The sequence below is a fragment of the Hyla sarda genome, assembly GCF_029499605.1.
Source record: "Hyla sarda isolate aHylSar1 chromosome 1 unlocalized genomic scaffold, aHylSar1.hap1 SUPER_1_unloc_17, whole genome shotgun sequence".
In the NCBI taxonomy this organism is placed as follows: domain Eukaryota; kingdom Metazoa; phylum Chordata; class Amphibia; order Anura; family Hylidae; genus Hyla; species Hyla sarda.
The window spans coordinates 358,687-375,492 of NW_026607578.1; the positions used below are offsets into that span (position 1 = coordinate 358,687).

At 44.5% G+C, this 16,806-nt stretch overlaps 1 protein-coding gene across 2 annotated transcripts in view; it reads left to right on the forward strand.

The window, feature by feature from the left end:
- Nucleotides 1-9,357: 9,357 nt before the first annotated feature.
- The window catches only part of LOC130298028 (oocyte zinc finger protein XlCOF22-like), a 100,379-nt gene continuing 92,930 nt past the window's right edge, over nt 9,358-16,806 (forward strand). Inside the window, exons 1-3 of one of the 2 annotated variants that reach the window (XM_056550910.1) lie at nt 9,358-9,711; nt 11,038-11,185; nt 14,997-15,173. In XM_056550910.1, coding sequence (XP_056406885.1) covers nt 11,108-11,185; nt 14,997-15,173 — 255 coding nt within the window. In that variant the 5' untranslated portion in view covers nt 9,358-9,711; nt 11,038-11,107. The remainder of the gene's footprint in view (nt 9,712-11,037; nt 11,186-14,996; nt 15,174-16,806) is intronic. The other variant, XM_056550911.1, reaches the window with a different exon arrangement.

The following is a 16,806-nucleotide window of genomic DNA, read 5'->3' on the forward strand; positions in this document are numbered from 1 at the left end:
CTGAATGCGGGAAACATTCCTTATCAATTACCATTGGGATTAATGTATTTATATGTAATGTAATCAGGACTGGGGTAATGTAATATATTCCAGTGTACATCAGGGTATATACCGACCTCAGCTGAATGCGGGAAACGTTCCTTATCAATTACCATTGGGATTAATGTATTTATATGTAATGTAATCAGGACTGGGGTAATGTAATATATTCCAGTGTACATCAGGGTATATACCAACCTCAGCTGAATGCGGGAAACGTTCCTTCTTATCAATTACCATTGGGATTAATGTATTTATATGTAATGTAATCAGGACTGGGGTAATGTAATACATTCCAGTGTACATCAGGGTATATACCAACCTCAGCTGAATGCGGGAAACATTCCTTATCAATTACCATTGGGGTTAATGTATTCATATGTAATGTAATCAGGACTGGGGTAATGTAATATATTCCAGTGTACATCAGAGTATATACCAACCTCAGCTGAATGCGGGAAACGTTCCTTATCAATTACCATTGGGATTAATGTATTTAATATGTAATGTAATCAGGACTGGGGTAATGTAATCCATTCCAGTGTACATCAGGATATATACCAACCTCAGCTGAATGTGGGAAACGTTCCTTATCAATTACCATTGGGATTAATGTATTTATATGTAATGTAATCAGGACTGGGGTAATGTAATCCATTCCAGTGTACATCAGGGTATATACCAACCTCAGCTGAATGCGGGAAACGTTCAGGGATATTGTACCCGATTCTCTATGGAGATTCCCATCTGCTATGTCAGTCTGTCATAATGAGGTCTCGCCTCCTATTCACACCTTGCAGATGTCTGGTGTGGAGGAGAAACATCCGGTAAGTCTCCCTATTGATGAGTCTTCTCCTACCATCTCCCCCTCTTACACCTATTTTAACTCTTTCCGCACCAGACACGTGCAAAGAATCCATGATACCCACATATACTTACCTAAAATGCCGGACAACATTGATAATATATCCACAAGGTGTGAACAGGAGGCGAGACCTCATTATGACAGAGTGACATAGCAGATGGGAATCTCCATAGAGAATCGGGTACAATATCCCTGAACGTTTCCCGCATGCAGCTGAGGTTGGTATATACCCTGATGTACACTGGAATATATTACACTACATATTAAATACATTAATCCCAATGGTAATTGATAAGAAGGAACGTTTCCCGCATTCAGCTGAGGTTGGTATATACCCTGATGTACACTGGAATGGATTACATTACCCCAGTCCTGATTACATTACATATTAAATACATTAATCCCAATGGTAATTGATAAGGAACGTTTCCCACATTCAGCTGAGGTTGGTATATACCCTGATGTACACTGGAATATATTACATTACCCCAGTCCTGATTACATTACATATTAAATACATTAATCCCAATGGTAATTGATAAGGAACGTTTCCCGCATTCAACTGAGGTTGGTATATACCCTGATGTACACTGGAATATATTACATTACCCCAGTCCTGATTACATTACATATTAAATACATTAATCCCAATGGTAATTGATAAGGAACGTTTCCCACATTCAGCTGAGGTTGGTATATACCCTGATGTACACTGGAATGTATTACATTACCCCAGTCCTGATTACATTACATATAAATACATTAATCCCAATGGTAATTGATAAGAAGGAACGTTTCCCGCATTCAGCTGAGGTTGGTATATACCCTGATGTACACTGGAATATATTACATTACCCCAGTCCTGATTACATTACATATAAATACATTAATCCCAATGGTAATTGATAAGGAACGTTTCCCGCATTCAGCTGAGGTTGGTATATACCCTGATGTACACTGGAATATATTACATTACCCCAGTCCTGATTGCATTACATATAAATACATTAATCCCAATGGTAATTGATAAGAAGGAACGTTTCCCGCATTCAGCTGAGGTCGGTATATACCCTGATGTACACTGGAATATATTACATTACCCCAGTCCTGATTACATTACATATAAATACATTAATCCCAATGGTAATTGATAAGAAGGAACGTTTCCCGCATTCAGCTGAGGTTGGTATATACCCTGATGTACACTGGAATATATTACATTACCCCAGTCCTGATTGCATTACATATAAATACATTAATCCCAATGGTAATTGATAAGAAGGAACGTTTCCCACATTCAGCTGAGGTTGGTATATACCCTGATGTACACTGGAATATATTACATTACCCCAGTCCTGATTGCATTACATATAAATACATTAATCCCAATGGTAATTGATAAGAAGGAACGTTTCCCACATTCAGCTGAGGTTGGTATATACCCTGATGTACACTGGAATATATTACATTACCCCAGTCCTGATTACTTTACATATAAATACATTAATCCCAATGGTAATTGATAAGGAACGTTTCCCACATTCAGCTGAGGTTGGTATATACCCTGATGTACACTGGAATATATTACATTACCCCAGTCCTGATTACATTACATATAAATACATTAATCCCAATGGTAATTGATAAGGAACGTTTCCCGCATTCAGCTGAGGTCGGTATATATCCTGATGTACACTGGAATATATTACATTACCCCAGTCCTGATTACATTACATATAAATACATTAATCCCAATGGTAATTGATAAGAAGGAACGTTTCCCGCATTCAGCTGAGGTTGGTATATACCCTGATGTACACTGGAATATATTACATTACCCCAGTCCTGATTACATTACATATAAATACATTAATCCCAATGGTAATTGATAAGAAGGAACGTTTCCCGCATTCAGCTGAGGTTGGTATATACCCTGATGTACACTGGAATATATTACATTACCCCAGTCCTGATTGCATTACATATAAATACATTAATCCCAATGGTAATTGATAAGAAGGAACGTTTCCCACATTCAGCTGAGGTTGGTATATACCCTGATGTACACTGGAATATATTACATTACCCCAGTCCTGATTGCATTACATATAAATACATTAATCCCAATGGTAATTGATAAGAAGGAACGTTTCCCACATTCAGCTGAGGTTGGTATATACCCTGATGTACACTGGAATATATTACATTACCCCAGTCCTGATTACTTTACATATAAATACATTAATCCCAATGGTAATTGATAAGGAACGTTTCCCACATTCAGCTGAGGTTGGTATATACCCTGATGTACACTGGAATATATTACATTACCCCAGTCCTGATTACATTACATATAAATACATTAATCCCAATGGTAATTGATAAGGAACGTTTCCCGCATTCAGCTGAGGTCGGTATATATCCTGATGTACACTGGAATATATTACATTACCCCAGTCCTGATTACATTACATATAAATACATTAATCCCAATGGTAATTGATAAGAAGGAACGTTTCCCGCATTCAGCTGAGGTTGGTATATACCCTGATGTACACTGGAATATATTACATTACCCCAGTCCTGATTACATTACATATAAATACATTAATCCCAATGGTAATTGATAAGAAGGAACGTTTCCCGCATTCAGCTGAGGTTGGTATATACCCTGATGTACACTGGAATATATTACATTACCCCAGTCCTGATTACATTACATATAAATACATTAATCCCAATGGTAATTGATAAGAAGTATAGTAAATAATAAACAGTGACTGTAATATATAAAATCTGTCTGATCCTTTTCTGGTCTATATATGGTCGGGTTGTGTGTAATCTGTCAGGATGAATCTAGATTTCCTACAGGATTCCATATGAATATACAGGTGATTACAGGTAAAAGAAATGAGAAGTTCCCGGGTCTAATGAGCCGCTTGTCTGAAGTCATGGAAATATCTTCTTGTTCAGAGAAAACCAATGAATGGGTTCACAAGAAGGACACAATCCGTATATCCATGTCTGGTTATTGTAAGGATTTTATTGTGACGTTTTGATACATGTGACCCTTGTATTTGGTTATTTTAACCATGTTATATCTGGAACTTAGTCTACGATTAAGCACCGGCTGGTGTGAAACGCGTCAGACGTTCCTGATTTGCACTGTGTCTTCTTGTCAAAGAAAATAAAGTTTTAGCTGCACCTTCTGCGCTGGACATTTTCTTCTTTGGACTTTGTCTATGAAACCGGGACGGGGCCGACAGGTCCGATGGCGCAGGTGTCAGCTTAAGGTTGGTCCAGGTGAGTGGACAAAAACAATTTCTCTGTCTACAACTATATATGGGGACAGTTTGGGGGCCTACAGCTATATTTGGGGCACAGAGGGGGCCTAACAACTTCATGGGGACACAAAGCGGGTCCTATTACTGTGTGTGACAATAAACATGGGGAGTTAGTAAATAGGTGGGTATTGTACTGCAGAAAGGAGCCTAAAATGTCTGCTTGTCTGGTTCTGTGGAGACGTCATGTACGGGAGAAATCTTCATGGCGGTCTAGGCCAGATAGTGAAGATAAGAAAACAACTCCGGTTAGAGAAGACGTCACCTGTAAATCAGGGGACTGGGGAGAGGAACAGGGGCCTGTTATAGAGGAAAGTGAAGCATATGAATTATATTATAATCATTACAAATGTCTCTAATATGGGGGGACAATTTTTTGGGAATGGGCTGTCAAGGGGAACTCAGGCAAAAAAAGTTGAGAACCACTAGGATAGGGGATACATACGTATAGATCACGGGGGTCCAACCCTTGGGACTCCTTGCGATCTCCTGAACGGGGCCCTGGCAGTCTACTTGAAGGGGGCGGACCGACCCCTGCATGGAGCGGCGGCTGACACTCCCCCTCCATGTATCCCATAGAAATACATGGAAGCAGTGTTTCGGTCCGCTTCCGGCAGACTGCTGGGGCCCCGTTCAGGAGATCGCGGGGAGTCCCAAGGGTCGGTCCCCCGCGATCTATAATCTATCCCCTATCCTGTCTAGGCAGAGAGTGTCTCATTTTTTGTCTTTTGTCTATTAATGTGTATAGAAAGACTTATGTCCTAATAAAAGTTATTGACATTTTCCTGGATCCAAGTTAAAAGGGGAACCTTTATTTTTAATGATTTTGGCTCACGGCTCGCCAGCCGCACCTATACCTCCATTTGGACCCACACAGGTGACCCGAACCGGAACATTTCCGTATCAGAGGGAAATAATAAAGGGATTTAAAGGGCTACTCCACTGCTAGACATCTTATCCATTATCCAAAGGATGGGGGGATAAGATGTCTGATCGCGGGGGTCTGACTGCTGGGGCCCCCCAGGATCTCCCGAAGCACAGGGCGTTCTAAACAAAAGCCAGATTCCAGATCACTGCTGGTATCTACTGCTATATGGTCTCTATATGGAGTAATATTAGTCTGTATATAATGTGTTTGATTCATAAACAGTATGGCGGTATTATTCAGTCACTATGTAGTGGTGATGGTATCAAGTCGACTGCTATAGAGTCAATATAGAGGGGGAGGGGGATAGTATTTGCCCTGGAGATTCTAGTTACACCAATACTTCCCGAAAATATTATTGTAGCCGGTGACTGAATACAATCTGTGACTATTCTCTATATTAAGTTGTTACTACTCACCTGGGCGGATACATATAGGAATGTCCTCCTTATACTGCTCATCACCGCTCACATCTGTCTCTTCTTCTACTTTTACTATTATGTCTGGAGCATTAATATAGATCAGATATTTCCCTATAGGAATGTCCTCCTTATACTGCTCATCACTGCTCCTATCTGTCTCTTCTTCTTCCTTTATGTCTGGAGCATTAATATAGATCAGATCTTCCCCTGTAGGAATGTCCTCCTTATTCTTATCATCACTGCTCAAATCTGTCTCTTCTTTCTTTATGTCTGTAGCATTAATATAGTCCAGATCTTTCCATGTAGTAATGACCTCCATATTCTGTTCTACAAGAGGACGGGGACACCTCTCTGGTGCTGTTCTCTTCCTGGATCTGACTGTAGGGAACACATACAGAGACTGAATTCATTCTTTACATACAAATAATGAGAGGACGTGTGTATATAGTCATGTCTATTACCTGGTGATGTGAGGGGCTGCTGATCCTCCATCATGACCTGATCCTTGTACTGATCCTTGTGTCCTTCTGCATACTCCCACTCCTCCATGGAGAAATAGTCCGCCACGTCCTGACACCTTATAGGAACCTGACACATAATGATACAGTCATCACCCGACCCCTCCAGTGGTGTTACTGTATAATGTCCCAGCATTCCCAGCAGTGTCACCTCTCCAGTCATCACCAGACCCCTCCATTACTGTATAATGTCCCAGCATTCCCAGCAGTGTCATCACCAGACCCCTCCATTACTGTATAATGTCCCAACAGTGTCACCTCTCCAGTCATCACCAGATCCTCCATTACTGTATAATGTCCCAGCAGTGTCACCTCTCCAGTCATCACCAGACCCCTCCATTACTGTATAATGTCCCAGCAGTGTCACCTCTCCAGTCATCACCAGACCCTCCATTACTGTATAATGTCCCAGCAGTGTCACCTCTCCAGTCATCACCAGATCCCTCCATTACTGTATAATGTCCCAGCATTCTCAGCAGTGTCACCTCTCCAGTCATCACCAGACCCCTCCATTACTGTATAATGTCCCAGCAGGGTCACCTCTCCAGTCAGCAGCTCCATCATCTTGTTGATGAGTTCTAGGATCTTCTGTTCATCCATTTCCTCATGTATCAGGGAGTGAGGTGGGGGCCCCGGGATTGGGCTCAGGGTTCTTCCCCATTCTTCACACACAGGGGCCCGACAGCGCCCACTAGAGGACTTCTTCACTACTGTGTAATCCTGTGTATGGAGAGACATATTAATATCACTACATACATTCCCAGAATCCCTCACCTCTCCAGTCATATCCATCTGTTATTACATAGATAAGAATGAGGTCATGTGACATCACTCCCAGAATCCCTCACCTCTCCAGTCATATCCATCTGTTATTATAGATAAGAATGAGGTCATGTGACATCACTCCCAGAATCCCTCACTTCTCCAGTCATATCCATCTGTTATTACATAGATAAGAATGAGGTCATGTGACCTCACTCCCAGAATCCCTCACCTCTCCAGTCATATCCATCTGTTATTACATAGATAAGAATGAGGTCATGTGACATCACTCCCAGAATCCCTCACCTCTCCAGTAAGCCGGAAGAGTATCTGTATGGTAAGGTTTATGATCCTGTCGGCCATCTTGTTCCTGTCTCTCTCCATGGTTGATGGGTCATCCAGGAGAATTCTCTTATATAAAAGATATCAGCAGAGGATCCTGGATTGGAGAAACCTGAAGGGAAGAAGAGGAGATGATGATAAACCGCACCAGATTCTATGGAGAAATAAAATCCATTTCCTGGAGATAATCTGGGGAAACATCTGAGGAGACATTATAGTCACAATCATGGAGGCTGTAAACCTAGTCGGGGATCCATCATAGTCTGGGGCAGAGTCATGGGGGATGGGTAGAATATGGAGACAGGAATCCAATGCTGTTTAGTTCTTACTGACGTGTCTATTTGGGGGGGAGGGGGGGTTAGGTTTTTGGCTTTTTAACTATATTTTTTCCTGGCAACAGGAACTTTCGCTTTCTCTTTCCTGCATTCTACACAGGATCCGGCCCGTTGTCTTCTCCGAGCTCCAGGAACAGGACCTCACTTTCTCTGTTGGACGGTGATCACATGGGGGATGAGAAGGGATTAATGGACATTTTAGATTAAAATCAATTTTGGTAATCGCTGTCGACGATTTCCTTTACCGATAAATCGCGCACCGATTAGTTGTTTCAGAAATCCTCAAAAGTAGAGCGCAGCATACCACGGTGACATCATCATTACGGATGACCATTCGGGCCGTACGGCTGGGCTTATGATCTAGAAGAAATGCCAAGTCAGGGTTAATGACTATTTCCCAGTTTCGGAAGGCGTCTCCACTCCCCCTCAATGTCCTCTATCTCACCAGGATACAGAGCACGATGATAATCCTGGAGTTACGGGAGACGGTCGGGCGATGACTTTCATCAGGACTTGATCATTGGATATAACGGTCATATTGGGTAAACGGCGCTGACATCTGTCCTGTATTATAACAGCGTTTACCACATTGTCCTCCTCAGTTAATGACGCGGTCACATGACACTTCTCTGTGCTTTTCGTACTCGGATTCACATAAAGCGTTGGTGGGATCATAGGTGAATGGATCCGCGTCACACTGGGAATTATTGTCCCGGAATGTTATGGAATTGTCCAGAATCCAGGCAGAAAGCCAATCTGGTCTCCAGGGTTGGTACGACACTATGTCGGGAGTTTGAATCCTGACGGGGATGTTGTCCCTCCAGGAACCCACATTATGGACCCTTTTCATCTAGAACACATTGGCCCTCATTTACTATTCTAAACCCGACTTCTTTTGTCGGTTTTTTTTTGTCGCATCTTTGTCTGCGCCATGTCGCAGACATCGTGCGCCAGTCTGCGACACGATGCAACATTTTTTCCCGACGGACCCGATGTGGATTCTCCCAAACCCGAAAAAGGGGCGTAACCCGACAATTCTGAGATTTCCCACGTATTTATAAAGGTTTCCAACCCGAATTTGTTGAATTGTTGTGGATTTTTTCCCGACAACTCAGAGGAGTTGGAAACCAAAACCTACAAAACCCTCGTGCGACAAACAGGATGCGACATAATAATAAATACCAGGGGAAAAAATGCAGTCGGGTAAGAAAGCAACATAGACTTACAACCCGATTTTCTAAGTAAATGAGGGCCATTGTTTTTGGTAACAAAGGGAGATGGGGAGATCCACCTGGACCACAGTGGCGGCCATCTTAGATTAATATCTGGAGGCCGCTCAGGATCGTAACCTCCAAATGAAGTGTCCGATACCGGAGGAAGGAGACTGATCAGGTGACAGGATGGGCGGGGAGGTGACCTGCAGCCCTTCACCATCCAGACATCCCCTGGGGGGCAGTATAGGCAGGAGATCAGGTAAATGAGTGCTGGCCGGCACAGAGCTTCCACAGAGCTTTGATTGTGAGATCTAAAGGGTTAATGATGGTGACCAACACTAGTGGTGAGTGCCGGCTGCTTATAGCTCCTGAGCTCACCTCAAAGTCCTATAGATGGTGCAGAGTGTTATTATATACTGTGTCCTTAAGGGGTTAATAATAAACATCCCCAATAATCCTGATCTGATGGAGACCGCATACACATACCTGTATCTGTAGAGGAGCCGTGTACTTACAGGACCTGCGATGATGTCACCGTCATGTGATCAGTCACATGGAGCAGGAGGAATCACATGATCAGGGGCTGCTGCTCTAGGCTCATCTGCCATGTTACTATGTTACATTCTCTTCTCTCCTGCACTGTTGAGCTCCGCCCATTCCTGTCACATGATCCTTCCCGCAGGTCCTTCAGCCGCAGTCACATCTATACTGCTAAACTTTACCCCCAAATGTACTGGTCACATGATTATGACATCATCACAGGTCCTACACCTCCAGCATGTAGCGGATACAGAGCAGGTCCTGGTGGGGCAGTCACTGCTGTTGTATGTGGAGATCTCTCAGAGCAGCAGCCCCTGATCATGTGACTCCTCCTCCTCAATGTGACTGATCACATGACGGTGACATCATCGCAGGTCCTGTAAGCACACGGCTTCTCTACAGATACAGGTAGGTGTGTGCAGTCACCATCAGATCAGGATTATTGGGGATGTTTATTATTAACCCTTAAGGACACGGTGTATATTTACATTCTGTGCCCCATATGGGACTTTGAGGTGAGCTCAGGAGCTATAAGCAGCCAGGACTCACCACTAATGACGCTCATCACCATTAACCCTTTAGAATCCATGATCAAAGTCGATTGCAGGATCTAAAATTAGTAAAATGCAGTTGTTGGGGGGCGGAGTCTAGATCAGCTGAGATGACGGCCGGAGGGCCCCTTACCGTGCTCTGTGCTCAGTTCGGTGCTCTAAGTATACAGACACCTCCACAGCCTGTATAAGCCGAGCACCGATAACACTGATCACTATGGCAGAGCGTTATTCAGGGTTTGTAATAGAAGCCCCTCCCCTAATAAGTTTATATCCCATTTCTGTAATAAAATAATGTAGGTGGGCGTGGCTTAGACATGGCGCTGTGCGGTTGTTTCTCTAGTCAGCGCCGTGCCGACCAGCGGTTGTTTCCTGATTTCCTGCCTATACTGCCCCCCAGGGGATGTCTGGATGGTGAAGGTATCAGGTCACTTACCCGCCCATCCTGTCACCTGATCAGTCTCTTTTCTCCGGGTATCAGCCACTTCTTCCATACAGGACTATGTAAGCATCAGGTTTTTTAAGTTTCTCCCGCGCCCCTATTATTACTTAAGACAGTGTTTCCAAACCAGCGTGCCTCCAGCTGTTGTAACACTACAACTCCCAGCATGCCCTGACAGCCAAATCCTGTAACAGCTGGAGGCACCCTGCTTGGGAAACACTGACTCCAGTGGTGGCCCAGACCCTGCGTGTGTAACGGTATATGATGCTCGGCCTCTGCTGCAGGTAATAGCAGGTTCTTCCGGGGGACATATCACAATTCACATAAAATCCTGATGTAATTGTGATGTATATTGTGCCCCCTAGTGGACACATTTCAGTCTTCTTCATTGGACAATGTCATATTGAATCCCTCTATTCTTCTCCCTGCTCTGATGAAGACGTTCTGAATACACCGCAGCCTCAGAGATTAGGAGAAATGGATTCACAACGTCTTCAGCAGAGCAGGGAGAGCGACCTCAGAAGACCTGGAGGACCAGAGCGCCACCACTGGACGGGAGAGGGGAGTGCGCTCTAGTCTCTTATTTTACAGCCCTCGGACAATGGATTTTGTTTTATAGAGAAATCTGAAAACTCCTATAATGTCTCCTCAGATGTTTCCCCAGATTATCTCCAGGAAATGGATTTTATTTCTCCATAGAATCTGGTGCGGTTTATCATCGTCTCCTCTTCTTCCCTTCAGGTTTCTCCAATCCAGGATCCTCTGCTGATATCTTCTATATAAGAGAATTCTCCTGGATGACCCATCAACCATGGAGAGAGAGAGGAACAAGATGGCCGACAGGATCATAAACCTCACCCTACAGATACTCTTCCGGCTTACTGGAGAGGTGAGGGATTCTGGGAGTGATGTCACATGACCTCATTCTTATCTATGTAATAACAGATGGATATGACTGGAGAGGTGAGGGATTCTGGGAGTGATGTCACATGACCTCATTCTTATCTATGTAATAACAGATGGATATGACTGGAGAGGTGAGGGATTCTGGGAGTGATGTCACATGACCTCATTCTTATCTATGTAATAACAGATGGATATGACTGGAGAGGTGAGGGATTCTGGAAGTGATGTCACATGACCTCATTCTTATCTGTGTAATAACAGATGGATATGACTGAAGAGGTGAGGGATTCTGGGAGTGATGTCACATGACCTCATTCTTATCTGTGTAATAACAGATGGATATGACTGGAGAGGTGAGGGATTCTGGGAGTGATGTCACATGACCTCATTCTTATCTATGTAATAACAGATGGATATGACTGGAGAGGTGAGGGATTCTGGGAGTGATGTCACATGACCTCATTCTTATCTATGTAATAACAGATGGATATGACTGGAGAGGTGAGGGATTCTGGGAGTGATGTCACATGACCTCATTCTTATCTATGTAATAACAGATGGATATGACTGGAGAGGTGAGGGATTCTGGGAGTGATGTCACATGACCTCATTCTTATCTATGTAATAACAGATGGATATGCAGGGATGTGGAAATCCTATAGCCCGACGCCCGGGACAAGTAGTTTTGGGTGCCGGGCAGGTGAATTGTTCATAGATTTAGCCCTGTATCGGGCAAGCAGGGACAGACCGACTTCCCCATTATTTTTCTTTAATGCCGGTGTGAGGCGCAGGAGCCGATGGAAGTCTACACCTCACACCGACCCTCAGAGTGTATGGAGGGGGCAGCGGCCCCCAGCTGACTGCAGAGACCACTTATCTCCCCTCCCGGAGAATGGAGGACGCAGCTCAGAAGACACAGCAGGGGGAGAGAGAGGATATAGACAGCTCCGTGCACAGCTCCATCCCCCGCACTCAGCTCTATCCCTCCCCCTCCCCTGCTCTGTCTAGACAGGACCTAATCCACCACGGGGAGGTTGCTTGTTTGCACGGGGAAAGCACAGAGCGGGGGGGGGACGGAAATCTCACCTTACACTATCCGGGACTACAGCTCTGATGTCCACTCATGGCGGCTCAGGTGAGGAGACCGAGAATACAGGCGACAGGAAGGGTGGTTGTATATGTAGGGTGTGAGTGTATGTGTGATGTGTGTATGTATGTATGATGATGGGGGGAAGGGCAGGTGTATGTATGATGTGTGCATATGTATGGTGTATATCAGTGTTTCCCCACCAGGGTGCCTCCAGCTGTTGCAAAACTACAACTCCCAGCATGCCCTGGGCATGCTGGGAGTTGTAGTTTTGCAACAGCTGGAGGCACCCTGGTTGGGAAACACTGGTGGATATGTATGGTGTGAGTGTATGTGTGTATGATGTCTATGTGTGATGTGTATGTAATGTATAATGTGTGTATAATGTCTAAGTGTGATGTGTATGTAATGTATGATGTGTGTATGATGTCTATGTGTGATGTGTATGTAATGTATAATATGTGTATGATGTCTATGTGTGATGTGTATGTAATGTATAATATGTGTATGATGTCTATGTGTGATGTGTATGTAATGTATGATGTGTGTATAATGTCTAAGTGTGATGTGTATGTATGTGATGTATGATGTGGGGTGGACAGCGGCAGGTGTATGTATGATGTGTGCATATGTATGGTGTATATTTATGGTGTGAGTGTATGTGTGATGTGTGTATGAAGTCTGTCTATGTGTGATGTGTATGTAATGTGTGATGTGTGTATGCCGGGCAGGTGAATTGTTCATAGATTTAGCCCTGTATCGGGCAAGCAGGGACAGACCGACTTCCCCATTATTTTTCTTTAATGCCGGTGTGAGGCGCAGGAGCCGATGGAAGTCTACACCTCACACCGACCCTCAGAGTGTATGGAGGGGGCAGGTGTATGTATGATGTGTGCATATGTATGGTGTATATTTATGGTGTGAGTGTATGTGTGATGTGTGTATGAAGTCTGTCTATGTGTGATGTGTATGTAATGTGTGATGTGTGTATGTGATGTATTGTGGGGTGGGCAGCGGCAGGTGTATGTATGATGTGTGCATATGTATGGTGTATATGTATGGTGTGAGTGTATGTGTGTATGTAATGTATGATGTGGGGGGGCAGGGGCGGGGGGGTGTGTGTATGTAATGTATGATATGTGGGGGGGGGGGCAGCAGCAGCAGGCCTATGTATGATGTGTGCATATGTATGGTGTGAGTGTATGTGTGTATGTAATGTATGATGTTGGGGGGGCAGTGGCTGGTGCATGTATGATATGTGTATGCATGAATGTTTTGTATAGGAGCGGACTGTCACGTCGGGCATTAGGGCAGTTGTGCCATCTAATTTTATTTATTTTTAGTGGCCCCCGCACTAAATTGCACCCCCAGAATCCTCCCCTTCATACTCACCCGCCAACCAAGAGCCCCACGGATGCAGACAAACACGCCCGAACCAAAACTACAACTCCCAGCATGTTGGACCATAACCTAAACTGTAGAACTATAAAGTGTAACACGCTGGGAGTTGTAGTTTTGGTTCGGGTCAGCTGCAGAGCTATAGGCTGCATCAGGGCATGCTGGGTGTTGTAGTTACTAACTGTAATTCCCAGTATTCCTTGACATAGACTATGGCTCTGCAGCTGACACAAACCAAAACTACAACTCCCAGCATGTTACACAATAACCTTAACTGTACTACTATACAGTGCAACATGCTGCAACACCCACACAACCATAGGCTGTATCAGGGCATGCTGGGAGTTGTAGTTATCTTGTAACTAAATGCAACTTCCAGCATTTTCTGACACAAAATGCAGCATATAAACTGGAGAAGCAGAACCCCCCCCCCCCCCCCCCCAGTAACACATAAGTCCCTATTGAGACTGAAAAAAAGTGATTAAAATATTTTAAAAAGTGCGTATATATGTGAATAAGCCCCTTTCCTAATAAAAGTTTCCAATTTTCTTTAAATAAAAATAATGTACAAAAATAAACCTAAGTGATATCGCTACATGTGGAAATGTCCAGGCTATTAAAATATGATGTTAATTAAACCGTACGGTGAATGGTGTAAATGTAAAATAATAGTCCAGAATTGCTCATTTTTGGTCACTTCATATGAGAAATTTTTTATGGTGATCAAAAAGTTACATCTAGACTTATCTGGGCTTGTCTGGGGTATAAGAGGAGCTACAGCTCTCCGGCCGCTAATACCCTGGCATGCTGCGATCGCCTATTAACCCATTAGATCAGCGCTGTCAGCAGTGTCTAAAGGGTCTTATATCCATCCCTGGTGGTCTAGTGGGGGGGATCAGACTATTTTGGTGGAAATTATTTTATCTACCAGGACAAGTAGATTTTCTTGAGGGACAAGTAGATTGTGTTCCGCTTTAGTCCCTTGGACAAGTAGTTTTTTTTTAAATTTCCACACCCCTGATATGACTGGAGAGGTGAGGGATTCTGGGAGTGATGTCACATGACCTCATTCTTATCTGTGTAATAACAGATGATATGACTGGAGAGGTGAGGGATTCTGGGAGTGATGTCACATGACCTCATTCTTATCTATGGAATAACAGATGGATATGACTGGAGAGGTGAGGGATTCTGGGAGTGATGTCACATGACCTCATTCTTATCTATGGAATAACAGATGGATATGACTGGAGAGGTAAGGAATTCTGGGAATGTATGTAGTGATATTAATGTGTCTCTCCATACACAGAATTACACAGTAGTGAAGAAGTCCTCTAGTGGGCGCTGTCGGGCCCCTGTGTGTGAAGGATGGGGAAGAACCCTGAGCCCAATCCCGGGGACCCCACCTCACTCCCTGATACATGAGGAAATGGATGAACAGAAGATCCGAGAACTCATCAAGATGATGGACCTGCTGACTGGAGAGGTGACCCTGCTGGGACATTATACAGTAATGAAGGGGTCTGGTGATGACTGGAGAGGTGACCCTGCTGGGACATTATACAGTAATGGAGGGGTCTGGTGATGACTGGAGAGGTGACCCTGCTGGGACATTATACAGTAATGGAGGGGTCTGGTGATGACTGGAGAGGTGACACTGCTGGGAATGCTGGGACATTATACAGTAATGGAGGGGTCTGGTGATGACTGGAGAGGTGACACTGTTGGGACATTATACAGTAATGGAGGGGTCTGGTGATGACTGGAGAGGTGACACTGCTGGGACATTATACAGTAATCGAGGGGTCTGGTGATGACTGGAGAGGTGACACTGCTGGGACATTATACAGTAATGGAGGGGTCTGGTGATGACTGGAGAGGTGACCCTGCTGGGACATTATACAGTAATGGAGGGGTCGTGTGATGACAGGAGAGGTGACACTGCTGGGAATGCTGGGACATTATACAGTAATGGAGGGGTCTGGTGATGACTGGAGAGGTGACACTGCTGGGACATTATACAGTAATGGAGGGGTCGTGTGATGACAGGAGAGGTGACACTGCTGGGAATGCTGGGACATTATACAGTAATGGAGGGGTCTGGTGATGACTGGAGAGGTGACACTGCTGGGAATGCTGGGACATTATACAGTAATGGAGGGGTCGTGTGATGACAGGAGAGGTGACACTGCTGGGACATTATACAGTAATGGAGGGGTCTGGTGATGACTGGAGAGGTGACACTGCTGGGACATTATACAGTAATGGAGGGGTCTGGTGATGACTGGAGAGGTGACACTGCTGGGATATTATACAGTAATGGAGGGGTCTGGTGATGACTGGAGAGGTGACCCTGCTGGGACATTATACAGTAATCGAGGGGTCTGGTGATGACTGGAGAGGTGACCCTGCTGGGACATTATACAGTAATGGAGGGTTCGGGTGATGACTGGAGAGGTGACACTGCTGGGACATTATACAGTAATGGAGGGGTCTGGTGATGACTGGAGAGGTGACACTGCTGGGACATTATACAGTAATGGAGGGGTCTGGTGATGACTGGAGAGGTGACACTGCTGGGAATGCTGGGACATTATACAGTAATGGAGGGGTCTTGTGATGACTGGAGAGGTGACACTGCTGGGATATTATACAGTAATGGAGGGGTCTGGTGATGACTGGAGAGGTGACACTGCTGGGACATTATACAGTAATGGAGGGGTCTGGTGATGATTAGAGAGGTGACACTGCTGGGACATTATACAGTAATGGAGGGGTCTGGTGATGACTGGAGAGGTGACACTGCTGGGACATTATACAGTAATGGAGGGGTCTGGTGATGACTGGAGAGGTGACACTGCTGGGACATTATACAGTAATGGAGGGGTCTGGTGATGACTGGAGAGGTGACACTGCTGAGAATGCTGGGACATTATACAGTAATGGAGGGGTCTGGTGATGACTGGAGAGGTGACCCTGCTGGGACATTATACAGTAATCGAGGGGTCTGGTGATGACTGGAGAGGTGACACTGCTGGGACATTATACAGTAATGAAGGGGTCTGGTGATGACTGGAGAGGTGACACTGCTGGGACATTATACAGTAATGGAGGGGTCT